The sequence below is a fragment of the Chaetodon auriga genome, chromosome 8, assembly GCF_051107435.1.
Source record: "Chaetodon auriga isolate fChaAug3 chromosome 8, fChaAug3.hap1, whole genome shotgun sequence".
Classification (NCBI taxonomy): Eukaryota; Metazoa; Chordata; class Actinopteri; order Chaetodontiformes; family Chaetodontidae; genus Chaetodon; species Chaetodon auriga.
The window spans coordinates 27,716,951-27,731,950 of record NC_135081.1 but is presented as its reverse complement, the minus strand read 5'-3'; the positions used below and the strand labels follow the sequence as shown (position 1 = coordinate 27,731,950).

Below are 15,000 nucleotides of genomic sequence, written 5' to 3'. Positions count from 1 at the left end.
GAGTGAGTGAGTGAGTGTGTGTGTGTGCGTGCGTGCGTGCGTGTGTGAGTGTGCGCCTGCCCGCCCGCGCTCTGCTCGTCTGTAGCTCGCCTGTAGCTCGTCTGTAGCTCGTCGTGCTCGCCTGTAGCTCGTCTGTAGCTCGTCGTGCTCGCCTGTAGCTCGTCTGTAGCTCGTCGTGCTCGTCTGTAGCTCATCTGTAGCTCGTCGTGCTCGCCTGTAGCTCGTCGTGCTCGTCTGTAGCTCGTCTGTAGCTCGTCGTGCTCGCCTGTAGCTCGTCGTGCTCATCTGTCGCTCGTCTGTAGCTTGTCGCGCTCGTCCGTAGCTCATCTGTAGCTCGTCGTGCTCGCCTGTAGTTTGCCTGTAGCTCGTCTGTAGCTCGTCATGCTCGTCTGTAGCTCGTCTGTAGCTTACCTGTAGCTCGTCGTGCTCGTCTGTAGCTCATCGTGCTCATCTGTAGCTCATCGTGCTCGTCTGTAGCTCGTCCGTAGCTCGTCTGTAGCTCGTCCGTAGCTCATCTGTAGCTCGTCGTGCTCGCCTGTAGCTCGTCTGTAGCTCATCGTGCTCGTCTGTAGCTCGTCCGTAGCTCGTCTGTAGCTCGTCCGTAGCTCATCTGTAGCTCGTCATGCTCGTCTGTAGCTCATCGTGCTCATCTGTAGCTTGCCTGTAGCTCGTCGTGCTCGCCTGTAGCTCGTCTGTAGCTCGTCGTGCTCGCCTGTAGCACGTCTGTAGCTCGTCGTGCTCGCCTGTAGCTCGTCTGTAGCTCGTCGTGCTCGCCTGTAGCACGTCTGTAGCTCGTCGTGCTCATCTGTAGCTCGTCTGTAGCTTGTCGTGCTCATCTGTAGCTCGCCTGTAGCTCGTCTGTAGCTCGTCGTGCTCATCTGTAGCTCGCCTGTAGCTCGTCGTGCTCGCCTGTAGCTTGTCTGTAGCTCGCCTGTGCCCTCGCCACTCTGAGCGTCTTCATGCTAAAGTCTCTCCCGCGCTGCCTTGTCGTGTGTTTACACGCAGTCTGATCTGCGTGCCGTGAAACAAGTGATGTTGTTTTCAGACGAGTTCAGAAGAAGCAGACACTAATTGTTACTCTTTGTACACCTGTAAGGTTCAGTCATACGGGGGTCGCGCTGTGAGAGGCTTTGTTTTCTGAGTTAAAGGCTGCAGAATGAATGGATGAAGACGTGTGAACAGGCTCTTGGCATGAAACTTTAATGTGCAGCTTCTCCCATCTGAGGGGCTGATGGAGCTGGAGATTGACTGAAGAACAGGCGGGATGAGCTGCTTTGTGGTGACGGTTTACATTTGGTTCATTAAATATGTTGCTCTGCTTTAAGAATTCATCAGTTTGACTGGACTGAAGTCACAGCTGCTGGTTTTAACGCGTTTCCTCTCAGTCGCCGTCTCTTCCTCAGAGTACAGGAAGCTGCTCTTTGTCTTCCTGGACTGAACTCTGCTGTTTTCGTCAGATTTGAGCTGCTGTTTATTTACAGTCCAAAGAACGTTCCACAGCATCGTTTCCACGTCTGTCTGCCCTTTAGTCTCTGCACCTGATTCAGCTGATGAGGCGTAGAAATAAAGTAGAATTCACAACATGAAGCAAGTTTTTCCAAACTAAACTGAGCCAAACCAAAACTGCCAGTTTATTGATTTTAGTTGGAGTTCTTGGTCAGATTCAACTTTTGAATTAAGGTGGAAACACATACAAATTACATGAATCATTGTATACGTGCGGAGAAGTGAACACAAATACAGTACAAGTACACAAAGTCAGGAGCATGAACACAGAGATGCTCCTCACATGTACATGTAATAAATGTAAATCATCAATTACACAACAATAGCTCAGGTGTCACAGCGTCACAGGGTCACAGGATGTTGGGGTCACAGGGGTCATAGGGTGTCGGGGTCACAGGGTCACAGGGTCACAGGGTGTCGGGGTCACAGGGTGTCAGGGTCACAGGGTGTCGGGGTCACAGGATGTCAGGGTCACGGGGTCACAGGGTGTCGGGGTCACAGGGTGTCGGGGTCACAGGGGTCACAGGGTGTCGGGGTCACAGGGTGTCGGGGTCACAGGGTGTCGGGGTCACAGGGTGTCAGGGTCATGGGGTCACAGGATGTCAGGGTCACAGGGTGTCAGGGTCATGGGGTCACAGGGTGTCGGGGTCACAGGGTGCAGGTTGTTTCAGGCGACAGCAGCTGTTTTGTTGTTTCCGCTGTGAGGAGAATGAAAGCGGCGTCAAAGCGACAGTCGTCTTAAATGTTTAAAGATTGTCATCGTTCGCTGCGTTTGAGTCGAACAAAGTCAAAGTGAGTGAAGTGAATCCGTCTTGAAGTCGGCTGTTAAACAAATATGAATGATGCCGACTGTTCTTCTTCTTCTGTGGCTGTCATCTCCTCTGTTCTTCTTCTCTGCCTGTCGCTGCCACTGATCTTTTAAACGACACTTGAGTCAATAATTCAGCAAAGGCGGATTTACACCCCCCCTCCTTTTTTATTCACTTTTATGAACAAACCGAGATCAACAGTCTAACAGTGTCATTTCTCCACTTTAATATTGACTCATTGAACACGTGTTCAGAGTCTTTCCTCAGCTGTGGAACGCCTGATCAGAGTTGGATCATTTGAGCGTCTTCTGTCCTGAATCTCAGCTGCTGACCTTTGACCTGAATCACCTCACCAACAGACATTTCCTCCATTTGTTAAAAGCTGTTTTTGCTCCCTGCAGACGTCCAGGATCAACCAGCAGATCGTGGCGTCGGATGGAGGGAACCGCAGCAGCTCCGTGGAGCTCACCGTCATCATCACCAACGTCCACAACCAGCCGCCACACTGGGAGCAGCCCGAGTACTGGGTCACCGTGCCGGAAAACACCGTACGAGACGCCAAGATCGTGGTGAGTAAGGACGCAGCAGAATTACACCACGAGTCAAATGTCGAATGAACTTTAAACCTGGTGCGTCCTGCTGAGAGCCAAACACCAGACTCCTCGTCTTACTACAAAGTCTGTCAACCAGAGGGGACCGTTTGGAGCTCGTCTCTCAGCGCTGGCTACAAGTCAGGACGCCAGCGTCATGGACACGTTTCACTGAAGCACTTTAAGTTTGTCTTATTTTGCTACACATAAAGACGGTGAAGTAGAGAAACTTTTATTGATAGTCCTTCATCGTTTCAGCCATTTTTCAAGCCAAAACCTTTTGTGGCTCCTCACATGCTGAGTTTTATCTCCATGTCTGCTGATGCTGATCAGGAAACTGAAACTGAAGAGGACAAATGTGACATGAGCGAGAGGAAGGAGACGTGGGAGAGAGAGGAATGTTTAAACCTCCTGCAGGAGGAGCAGGTCCTCATTCATTTGCAGCCTCCTTCACATCTGTGCCGAGCGCCCTGAGGAGGCTGGAAACACTCCTCTTCATCATCCCTCTCTCCTCCTCCTCCTCCTCTCTCAACGTCAGCACGTTTAGCCGAGCGCTTCCAAACATTTTCTGCCGAGCAAACGACAAACCCGCCCCGAGTCTGTCTCACCTGACTCGCTCTGACCAGCGCGCACACGCACACACACCCGCACACACACACACGCGCACACACACACACACGATTTTCTGTATACCTCCGGTGATTTTTTTCTCTTTTGATCCCTCCATCCTAATTTGCTCTCTTTTCCTAAGCCGCTGGTTTAGAAGGTGGAGGAGTTTTTACCCTCCAGCTGCTCGATTTCATGGAGGTTAGTCAGTTTTCAAACAGTTGTAGGGCGTGTGTGTGTGTGTGTGTGTGTGTGTGTGTAATCCTGTGTAAGCCTCTGTGTGTTGGAGTGTGTACCTGTGCTGTGTTTTATCTTTCCTCCTCCTTTTCAACCCCTCTTCATCACTGAAAAGACTGATGTTAATGATGATGGTGGTGGTGATCGGAGGTTGTCCCGCCCACAGCTCCATCTGTCAGAGATGATTGACGGGCGAGAGAGATAATTACACCTGCTGTCGGAGCGCCACAACGGACTCTCATCACCTCAGAAACAGAAGCTTAATTACTGTGTTTAACCTGACAGAGATGTAGGGAGGAGAGGAGACGTAGGAGAGGAGACGGAGGAGAGGGAGGAGAGGAGACGGGGAGACGTAGGAGAGGAGACGGGGAGACGTAGGAGAGGAGACGGAGGAGAGGAGAGGGAGGAGAGGAGACGTAGGAGAGGAGACGGAGGAGAGGAGAGGGAGGAGACAGAGGAGAGGAGACGTAGGAGAGGAGACGGGGGAGACGGAGGAGAGGAGACGTAGGAGAGGAGGCGGAGGAGAGGGAGGAGAGGAGACGTAGGAGAGGAGACGGAGGAGAGGAGTCGTAGGAGAGGAGACGGAAGAGAGGGAGGAGAGGAGACGTAGGAGAGGAGTCGTAGGAGAGGAGACGGAGGAGAGGGAGGAGAGGAGACGTAGGAGAGGAGAGGGAGGAGACGTAGGAGAGGAGACGTAGGAGAGGAGACGGAGGAGAGGGAGGAGAGGAGACGTAGGAGAGGAGACGGAGGAGAGGAGTCGTAGGAGAGGAGACGGAAGAGAGGGAGGAGAGGAGACGTAGGAGAGGAGTCGTAGGAGAGGAGACGGAGGAGAGGGAGGAGAGGAGACGTAGGAGAGGAGACGTAGGAGAGGAGTCGTAGGAGAGGAGACGGAGGAGAGGGAGGAGAGGAGACGTAGGAGAGGAGAGGAGACGGAGGAGAGGAGAGGGAGGAGACGGAGGAGAGGAGACGTAGGAGAGGAGACGGAGGAGACGGAGGAGAGGAGACGTAGGAGAGGAGACGTAGGAGAGGAGTCGTAGGAGAGGAGACGGAGGAGAGGGAGGAGAGGAGACGTAGGAGAGGAGTCGTAGGAGAGGAGACGGAGGAGAGGGAGGAGAGGAGACGTAGGAGAGGAGAGGAGACGGAGGAGAGGAGACGTAGGAGAGGAGAGGGAGGAGAGGGAGGAGAGGAGACGTAGGAGAGGAGACGGAGGAGAGGAGTCGTAGGAGAGGAGACGGAAGAGAGGGAGGAGAGGAGACGTAGGAGAGGAGTCGTAGGAGAGGAGACGGAGGAGAGGAGAGGGAGGAGACGGAGGAGAGGAGACGTAGGAGAGGAGACGGAGGAGACGGAAACAGAATCTGTGGCTTCAAGTGTTTCACTTTACCAACCTGAGTGTCATCAGTGAAAACCACAGTGATGATAATCAATGATCAAAGACATCAATGAGTGGATTCATCCGCCGCTGAAAATAGTCCCGACCAATGCTCTGTTTCCTCCTGCTGTTTTTAAAAGCAGCTGTTAGAGGAAATCGCTGAAGTAAATCTAAATATCTGTGAGGTGTTTTCAGAGATTTACGTCCTCAGCAGGAACCAATGGGCTGGAAGCTGAGAGCCGCAGACAGGAAGTCACATGTTGTCTGCATGTTGGATTCAGTGACATGAGAAGAACATCGAGCCTGTACCACCTGTATGTCCTACAGGTGTCTTAACTACATGTGTCATGTTATCTCTCCAGGTCTTCGTCAGGTTTAGTTTAGTGCATGTTACTCTTCCTCTTCGTCACCTTCATCATTTCTCCTCAGTACAGTAGAGATTTAGAAATAAGGATCATCCTCATCACACGCGTCGTACTGAAAACATGTCTGATAACGTAGATTAACATGCCACACGTGTCACACGCTGACAGCACATGGAAATCAATCAAAAGACTGAAGTTTCTCCTCCTCCTCCTCCTCCTCCTCCTCCCTCTCCTCCACTGTGTTAATTGCACTGAGGAGGAACTGTTGTTTTAAATTTAGCAGCGTTAATAAGGTTTGTTAATTACATTGTTAACGAGATAGATGAGACGCTGCAGAGGTGGGAGCTGTGTGTGTGTGTGTGTGTGTGTGTGTGTGTGTGTGTGTGTGTGTGTGTGTGTGTGTGTGTGTGTGTGTGTGTGTGAGTGATGTTATAATAGGCTCATCATCATCTGACTTCATCCTGTTTGCTTCCTCTTCCTGTCGATGTTCTCTGCTGCTGACGGTCTCTGATTGTTCGATGAGGCAGAAATTTGATCCCGTTCAGCTTTTAGTGGTTTGTTAGTTATTGTGAGAAGAGGGAAATAAAGTGCGTTAGTGGCTTTTATAAGGACAGTGAACGCCACGCTGTTAGAGGTGTGCAGTTGCATCATGAGTCCACGATAAGCAGCTTCCTTACGTCAGAGGACAGGCTGTTCGTGGATGGCTGTGTCAGGTACAGGAGTCCTTTTCTTATTTTGCCCTCCAGATGTTGAGAACGTGCTTCCTCCTCAGCGACACTTTGACCTCCTCTGTTGTCTTGAAGGTGTTCCTGAAGCTCGTTGTCGAGGTACAGGTGAAACCATAGATATGTGGCGTCCCCGTACCATCCACGCAGCTCAACAGTCCAGATTGATCAGAAAGGTTTCAAAAGGAAAAAACGTGCGTTTGTTTTATTATATTTGAGGCTAATCTGCTTTGCGATGAGACCGACCTTTGTTCTTGTTGTCACTGAGCTTGAGAAGTGACCTCAAAGAGAGCAAATTCTGGCTTCTGCTGTGTTTTTATGGGGTGCAGAAATAGTTATAAGCAGTTGCACAAGTTCCACTTTTCGTCATCCAAAGCATCTCAAACACTAACCTAAAGAAGCAGTTTTCGAATTTTCACCCAAACCAGCTCAAAGTTTACGTAGAGGTACCCGTGTAAGCAAACCCGGCTCGGTCACAGCACTTCCATCCAACATTCTGCCAGGTTGTGTAATCGCTTGGTTTATCTTGATGCCTGTAAAGGTGTGCTGATCAGGTGTGTTTACATCAGCGACGTATGATTTCAGTCATCAGTTTCTCTACTTGAAATGAGTCAAATTTCTGGACTCTGCAAATCAAGCTCGTCAGTTTCGATATGTAAACCCGCTGCGCTTGTGTCTGACCTTAATGAACCCCCTCAGCCGACTGCTATCTGTTAGAGTTTGACGCTGGCAGGGTGATCTGTATTCCGGCTGCTGAACCGCGCTCAGCACCAGCCGACACCAGCTGAGAGCGATCTGCTGCGATATCTCCACAGGCGTTAATCTGTGTGGGAGAAGATGGCAGACACTGATCAGCTTAGCTTCAGCACGCTGCACTGATGTCTAATGAGATGATTTCTCATTAGTGCTGATTCCATACGCTCCGCTGCCTCGGCCTGCTGGGAGGCAGATCCACGCTCGGCTTCCTGAAGAGGACCGGCGAGTCCTGACGTGACTCCTCACCTGGAAGCTGGAGCCTCTTTCTCCAATTTAGGATTACAATTTGAACAAATGACACAGTCAGCATATATCAGCTTTTATAAACAATAGATTCTGAATCTATCTGGAAATAGAAACAGCTGAGGTCACATTAAGGTCATGTGTCCAAAAATATCATCATTTAGTTTGAACTTGGTCCATGTGGAAGGCCTCCATTCTGCAGGCAGCAACCTGAGGACCTGCTTCACCTGCAGTGAACGAGGCCGTCAGGTTGAAGGAGGAGGCCGTCAGGTTGAAGGAGGAGAGCCTCACGCTTGGTTGGTGCAGGTGTGGGAGGAGTTTGGGGAGTGGGACCTTTGGGGGCCTCAGGGAGGTGAGACGCTTGTGTTGACCAGGGGAGGAGAACTGCTGACCCTCGCTGGGGGATGTTGTTGGATGACAGAAAGCACTTTGAGGAGCTCCTGAACTCGCCCTCAGAGGAGGAGGCTGAAGCTCGTATCCCTGTCAGAGGTCTCTGAGGCGGTTAATGGATACCAGCAGAAAGGGCTGATGGACGGACGGATGTCTTTGGATCCCTCTGTGTTTGTCCTCCTAACATGCCGAGTGGCTGCTAAAGACTTGAGGGGGAGGGGCGTTCGAGCTGCTCCGGTCACTGGGAGAGAGAGGGCTGAGAGGGTTTTGGTGTTTGAAGTGTCGGACAGGGTTTCTCACTCAGCGTGTTACCTCTGGTGGAAGCAATGGCCGCGTTTGTCTTTTCATGTAGCCATGCTAACAGGGCCCCTCTGCCTCCAGTCTTTGTGAGGAGCTAGGCTAACCGTGTCCTCTCTGGACTGGACGCACACATGTCCTGTGAGACTGTTGTGTTGTGATGCTGAAGAGGTGAATGATTTCTCTGTGCTCTCAGAGGCCATTTTCAGTCTTCTTCATCTTTATTTGTGGAGGTCAGGCTCACTCACCATCAGTCACTCATCAATCAGTCACTGTGACGTTTACTTACAAGTGTCCAGCTGATCATACAGACATGAGACAGGAGCTGCATGTCTGAAAGACAGGGGCGAGGACACTGAGGTCTTTATGTCCACAAGTGAGGACAGACCAAAAAAAACACACAGTAAACTGTGAGAAACAAGAGGACGAATCAGTGGGTTAATGTGACAGATGACCCTGGACATGTTAGTATGCTCTGTCCTGTGTGTGTGTGTGTGTGTGTGTGTGTGTGTGTGTGTGTGTGTGTGTGTGTGTGTTTACGTCTAACAGTACAGAGCTCTCTCTAACACACACACACTCAGGTCAACTCAAAGTGAAGCCAGGAGAATAGCAGGAGTCTTAAAAGCTGCTCTGCTGGTGGACATGCCGGTCAGGACGTCACACACACACACACACACACACACACACACACACTGATCCAAACACATATTTTTGAGCAAACTCACACAAAGAACACATCAACAAAGCAGAGGATGAAACCTTTTTAGGTGGTAGAAAGTCCTGGAAAAGTCCCGCGCTCCCTCCTCGCCTGCTCCGTCTCCATAGAAGGGCCGAGCCGCGGCGCCGACCGCTGAAACGATGCATTCTTTGTAATGCAGCTGTGTATCTTACTGTGTCATTGTTTTGGAGAGCGTTATGCTTTATGGACCAGGGAGACGTGAAAGCCGGTGAACCGTTACGATGATGAACGGCCTCGCTGTCGACGGCGCACAGCTGTGTGATGTCATCGCGAACCAGGACGCCGTCTTCTTCTTTGGCCCGAGCCTTTGACAGATTGCAGCGAGATGTGGGAGTTATTGTCTCAGAAATGCAGATAAATCTGGTTTGTAGGATTAAAGATCTAAACTTGAAGCCCAGGAGGAGCTGAGTCATCCGGTGGCTGCAGTCGCTGCGTATGAGACACCTTCAGTCTGACAGATCATCCATGTTCACGTTCACAACCAGTCAGAAGACTCCAGAGTCACCCACTTCAAGAGATGTGCCTGTGCAGAGCATTCCTGTCCTCACTGGGTTTTTAGTCCTGTGTTGATTGGATTACACACTAACGTAAGGTGTCCAGTATCAGATTAGGAACATGCACACTGAAGCTCAATATCAGCTCCAACAAATATTTTTTCTAACTAGATTACGACCTAAAACTCCTCAGGATATAACAGTGTCGTGTAAAACATAAATAATCCAGAATGTGATAACTTGCTAATCCTTTTCGACATAAACTGACCTGAAAACAGCACGAAGGCAACATATTCAATGTTTCTCCTCATCAGCTTCACTGAGTTTTGTGAATATCTGCTCATTGTGAATCTGACACAGCAACACGTTTTAAAGACTGGGAAAGTAGTGGAACGCTCCAAAAACACCTGTTCTGAACTGGGAACATGTGGTCACCCAAACTGGACCTTCATCAGGACCACAAAAAGACACAGAGGGAGAAGAAAGGGACCATAAACAGAACAACACTGCAGGAATATCTGAGACACTCAGGAGGATTCTCAACAAACAGCACACCCCTGTTCACGTCAAGCCCGGTAACACCCTGAGGCAGAAGCTTGTCCACCCCGAGGACAAAACGCAGAGACACAAGCAGAGCGATGTAGTGTATGCAGCAAGGAATGCATGGCACAACACAGGAGAGCCAACACCTCAGGTCAGGACTCAGCAGTCCACCTGCATCTCAAGGACGGGGGACATTCATCCGAGGACAACGTGCATGTTTGACCAGGCAGGACCGATGGCCTGAAAGAGGAGTGAAAGAAGCCGTCCATGTCAAACTGGAAAGACACCACTGAGCAGAGGAGGTGGTCGAAGACACCACTTATCAGACACTTCCAATGCAGGCCTGAGGTCTTTCCCCAGGACTCACGTGACCCCACTGAGTCACATGATGGGCACGCCGTTCTCCTGTCGAGCCATCAACACCACGACTCATGTGACCCCAACGACTCGCATGATCCTGCAAGAGGATAAATGCCCGGGACGCCCCACCAGTCAGTCGGAGCTGGGGAGGCCTTTTGGATTGATTTTTGTCTGTGCACATTGTCCATGTTCTTATGTGTCGCCAGCAGTCAAGTTGACCTCAAAAGGACTTTAATGTAGATATTTATTTGAATATTTTCCTCAGTTTTTCCCACAGAGGTCATTTACATGTGTTTTATGTTTTGATGGTTTATTTTGTAAGAAACGCGTTTGTTTCATATTCAGAGAGTAAATTATGTCCGACTCTCCTGTGACCACGCAGGAGCGGGAAGGGGGAATGAGGTGTGTCCATATAAGTCACCGTGTAATCTCATTGGCCGGCGCGCCCTGCTGTCTCCAGATGTGCGTGACTGAAGTTTATCCCTCCGTGTCATTTCCTGTCGCTTTGCTTTTTCCCTGCTGGCTGAATCAATCCTTCACAAACAGTTCAGAGGAACACAGTGAAGCTCAGACACGGTCGTTCACCTGACCTCCACCGTCTTCTTCTCCCCCATCAGACCATCAAGGCCACGTCTCCGCTCGGCGACCCCCGGGTGACCTACAACCTGGAGGAGGGTCAGGTGCCGGAGACCAACATGCCGGTGCGGTTCTACGTCAAGCCGAACCGGGCGGACGGCTCGGCGTCCATCCTGGTGGCCGAGAACCTCGACTACGAGACGACGCGCTTCTTCGCGCTCAGAGTGCGAGTCCAGAACGTCGCCGCCGTGCCGCTGGCGTCATTCACCACCGTCTACGTCAACGTGACAGGTGAGACGAGGGAAGGAGTGTGTGTGTTCGTTAGTGCTCGTCTTCTCTCTGGAAGGACCTGTTTGACTGTGCAGCTTGTGATGTGGCCTGTAGGACACAGTGGACACCAGGCGCAGTGTCATTAGTCATGTATGGGAGCTGGGATGGGCCAATCCTGGGAACTCGGGTGATAAAACTTTTGTGGAGCGCAGACGCTCAGTCAGTGTTTTACTCTGAAGGATGATAAAAAGATCGTGGCCGCTCAAAGGTAAGTTGCAGCTGACATCATTTCCTGGTGGTTAGACTTTAAAAACTTTCCCACTTTTCAGTGTTCATGCAGTATTTAAGATGGTTTCCACACTGACAGCCTTGGAGTCGCACCAGATAAAAGGAAATTAAACCGAGATAAGTCTTTATTTTATCACGTTGTGTACTTGAGCTGAACTGTATTTGAGTTTTCTCCTGATTGTTTGCAGTTGGTCAAAGTTTCCAACAGTAAATCCATTGATGGAGGCGCTTTGATTGAGATTAATGGACTTTGGGGCAAAATGTTGTAGAATAAATGCTGCTAAGGTCGCACCAAACACGGTTTTGGGATCATACGCGATGTTTGTTGTCCGGTTAGCGTCAGTCTGCTTTGTGGTACTGTCTTGTGGTAATATTGTGAAGTTAAATAATCTGTGTACTTCGAACGTGTCTGGATGTTTTCCCTTCGTATCATCTCTCAGAGGAACAGCAGACAGTCGTCTGTTCATGTCTCTACTTTAAAACCAGCCTCCTCCATTTCTTCTTTCCGCCTTTGACTTCTTAAAGAATTATTAGCACGTTTTCTCACCGCCCAGCTCTGACCAGCGGAGGGAACGACTGGAACTCTGTAATGAGCCACGCTGCTGGAAGAGGATGAAGAGAGCGATGAAGAAAGGCGGCGGCGGCTGGTGGCGTGAGCGCCACGCCGCCTCATTGTCACAGTGACTCATTTCCCAATCAGCGTCTGTAGGCGGGTGGAGAGAAGGAAAACACTTCCTGACTTTGATTGGCTTTGAACAAACCCACACCGGACGCTCTAATTGGCTTAGCAGAGCTTGAAAGTGAGCTGACAAGCTGCTTCACGCCGTTTGGAGGATAATTCCTCACTAATAAGTCAGTTTTCATTAGCGAGGGGGGACACAGTCCAGCTTCCCCCGTGATGGACGTCTGCTCTGTTTGTCTGTCTTCACCTCCTGCAGCTGCTCGTCACTTCATCCTCTTCATTGTTGTAAACGTTGCAGAACCCACAAACTTTCCTGTTTTCTTTGCTTTTCTTCTCCTTCTGTCTGCTTTCTCTCTTGCTTTTCATCTCTTCTCTGCTTGGTTTGTGTCTTTCTTGCTTGCCTTCCCTTCTTTCTTCCCTTTTCTCTGTAATTCTTAATCCAGTTTAATCACTTTTCACGGACATGACAGACTGTATGTGTTCTTCTGCCAGATCCTGCAACAACAAAACAAAGACAGATAAATTTAGAAAAAGAAGTGTGTTTTTCATCGCTGCTCTTCCTTTTCTTTCTTGCTGTCATCAGACGTGAACGACAATGTTCCTTTCTTCCTGTCGTCCACCTACGAGGCCACCGTGCCCGAAGGAGCAGAGATCGGCACGTCGGTGGCTCAGGTGTCGGCCACAGACCTGGACTCTGGTCTGCACGGGATGGTGAGGAACGCCGTGCGCTGGCTGTCTGATGACTTCCTCCTCCTCCTCCTCTTCTTCTTCTGCTTGAGCTTCTTTGTCCTTCTTCTTCAGATCCACTATGTGATCCTGAAGGACGAGAGCGGGGACTCTCAGTTCTTCAGCATCGACTCGCGCAGCGGCGTCATCGTCACTCGAGCCTCCTTCGACCGCGAGCAGAAAGCCTCCTACCTGATCGAGGTCCAGTCGCAGGACGGCTCCGAGTCCGCCCGACCAGGCCAGCAGGGACAACCCAACACTGGTAACACACACACACACACACACACACACACACACACACACACACTCACTCAAAAACGTGCTGCAGGTGGAAAAACATGGTTCAGAAAGCAGCCGTGCTTTTAACGCACCATACACGTTTGATCTTATCAGCCACCGTAGAACACAAACAGAAGAGACTAAGTACAAAGTGAAAGACGCGTCTCTGTCAGAGAAGACAGACGTGACTGTCTCTGTCACACTGATGAGTGGTGAGAACATCGTACTGGATTCAGCTGAGTCAGCTGCTGTGGTACAGCTGATTACACCCCACAGTCTCTTATATGAGACCGGCCTTTGTTTGTTTGTGGCTCGGTCTCAGTGGCAGCAGGTTCAACAAAGCGGTCCAGACCTCCCTCTAACCGGCGGCTCCTCCAGCTCCTCCAGCTCCTCCTGGAGGATCCAGGGGAGTGGTCTGAGTCCACGTCGGGGTCTCCTTCCAGGATCTGATCAGACGTTGAACCACTTGGTAATAATCTCATCGTCTGTCCTTCCTCAGACACGGCCTACGTCAGGATCTTCATCACCGACGTCAACGACAACGCCCCGGCGTTCGCCCAGCCGGTGTACGAGGTGAGCGTGGAGGAAGACAAGGAGGTCGGCTTCGTCCTCATCACCGTCACCGCCAACGACGAAGACGAAGGTGAGTCATGGAGGAGTGAATTCATTTCAGAGTGATTTCATGTGAAGTTCAGAGAGACAGATCGAACTCTCTGCTCCTTTCTCTCCTTCTCTTTGTTCCTCCTCTGTTCTCTTATTCTCCTCCTCCTCCTCCTCCTCTGTCCCCTCCCCTCCTCTCTCCTCTCTTCTCCTCCTCTCCTCGCTCCACTCCTCCTCCTCTGTCCCCTCCTCTCCTCTCTCCTCCTCCTCCTCCTCCTCCTCCTCCTTTTGTTCTCCTCTGCTATCTTCTCCTCTCCTCTCCTCCTCTCCTCCCTCCACTCCTCCTCCTCCTCTGCCCCCTACTCTCCTCTCTCCTCTCTCCTCCTCCTCCTCCTCCTCCTCCTCTGCCCCCTACTCTCCTCTCTCCTCTCTTCTCCTCCTCTCCTCGCTCCACTCCTCCTCCTCTGTCCCCTCCTCTCCTCTCTCCTCCTCCTCCTCCTCCTCCTCCTTTTGTTCTTCTCTGCTATCTTCTCCTCTCCTCTCCTCCTCCCCTCCCTCCACTCCTCCTCCTCCTCTGTCCCCTGCTCTCCTCTCTCCTCTCTTCTCCTCCTCTCCTCGCTCCACTCCTCCTCCTCTGTCCCCTACTCTCCTCTGTCCTCTCTCCTCCTCCTCCTCCTCCTCTCCTCTCCTCTCCTCTTCTTCTCTTGCTGTCACAGCTCGTTAGCGAGTGCTGTTGCTCCCTTGAGGTCGACAGTTTTGATGTTTGTCTCTTTGTTTGTGTTTGTCCCCCGCTCCTCTTCCTCCTCCGCTCTAAACCAATAAGCAGCAGGAGGCAAAAAATCTGAAAACAACAACAAAACAAGCGTCTCTCTCTTCCTCTTCCTCTTTCTCTCGCTCTCTCTCTTAATGACGGCTGCTGGCGTCGGCTCGAAGCCTCGGGGGTTTTCTTTACTGGGAGCTGACTGAAGGAAAGCAGAGTGACGTCTGATTATTTATTTTCTTTTTTAATCTCTAACCTTTATTTATTCTGTGCATTCATACACACATTCACACTCTGCGTCTTATTCCCGTTCCCTCAGGAGATCCCAAACTTCTGCTCTCGCTTCTCCAAACTTTCTCACGTAGTTTGGTCAGGTGGTAGAATCCAGCCGTTTACAGTATTTGTTAAAAATAGAAACCGTTCAGACCAGAACTCAGCGAAGGCCTCGCCGACAGCACGAAGAGTGTGTTTCTCTTCACTCGGCTGTGGAAGCAGAGGAGAAGACGCAGCCGTGACTCCACAAGAACAGAGTTTATAAATATCACCGGTGACTCACAGACATGTGACTGCACAGGTGCAGCAGGTAACCGCCTCAGTGCACACCTGCAGCATGTCCATCATTCTGATCCTTTACTTCAGTAAGAGTATTAATACCACTTTGTAGCAGTACTGCATGACAAGCTGTGCATGGAACGGTCCTACTTCAGTAAAAGTACATTAGTATTAACAATAAACATAATAATACCGAAAGTATCAGCAGTAAAAGTACAGCAGTATTATCAGCTTCATG

The 15,000-nt window shown here is 50.6% G+C and overlaps 1 protein-coding gene across 1 annotated transcript in view; it reads left to right on the top strand.

Moving 5' to 3' along the window:
• Positions 1–15,000, top strand: part of LOC143324799 (neural-cadherin) — a 110,835-nt gene that overhangs the window by 66,331 nt on the left and 29,504 nt on the right. Inside the window, exons 12-16 of the mRNA XM_076737541.1 lie at positions 2,717–2,884; positions 10,647–10,896; positions 12,429–12,556; positions 12,647–12,833; positions 13,350–13,493. Of these exons, the coding sequence (XP_076593656.1) occupies positions 2,717–2,884; positions 10,647–10,896; positions 12,429–12,556; positions 12,647–12,833; positions 13,350–13,493 (877 nt within the window). The remainder of the gene's footprint in view (positions 1–2,716; positions 2,885–10,646; positions 10,897–12,428; positions 12,557–12,646; positions 12,834–13,349; positions 13,494–15,000) is intronic.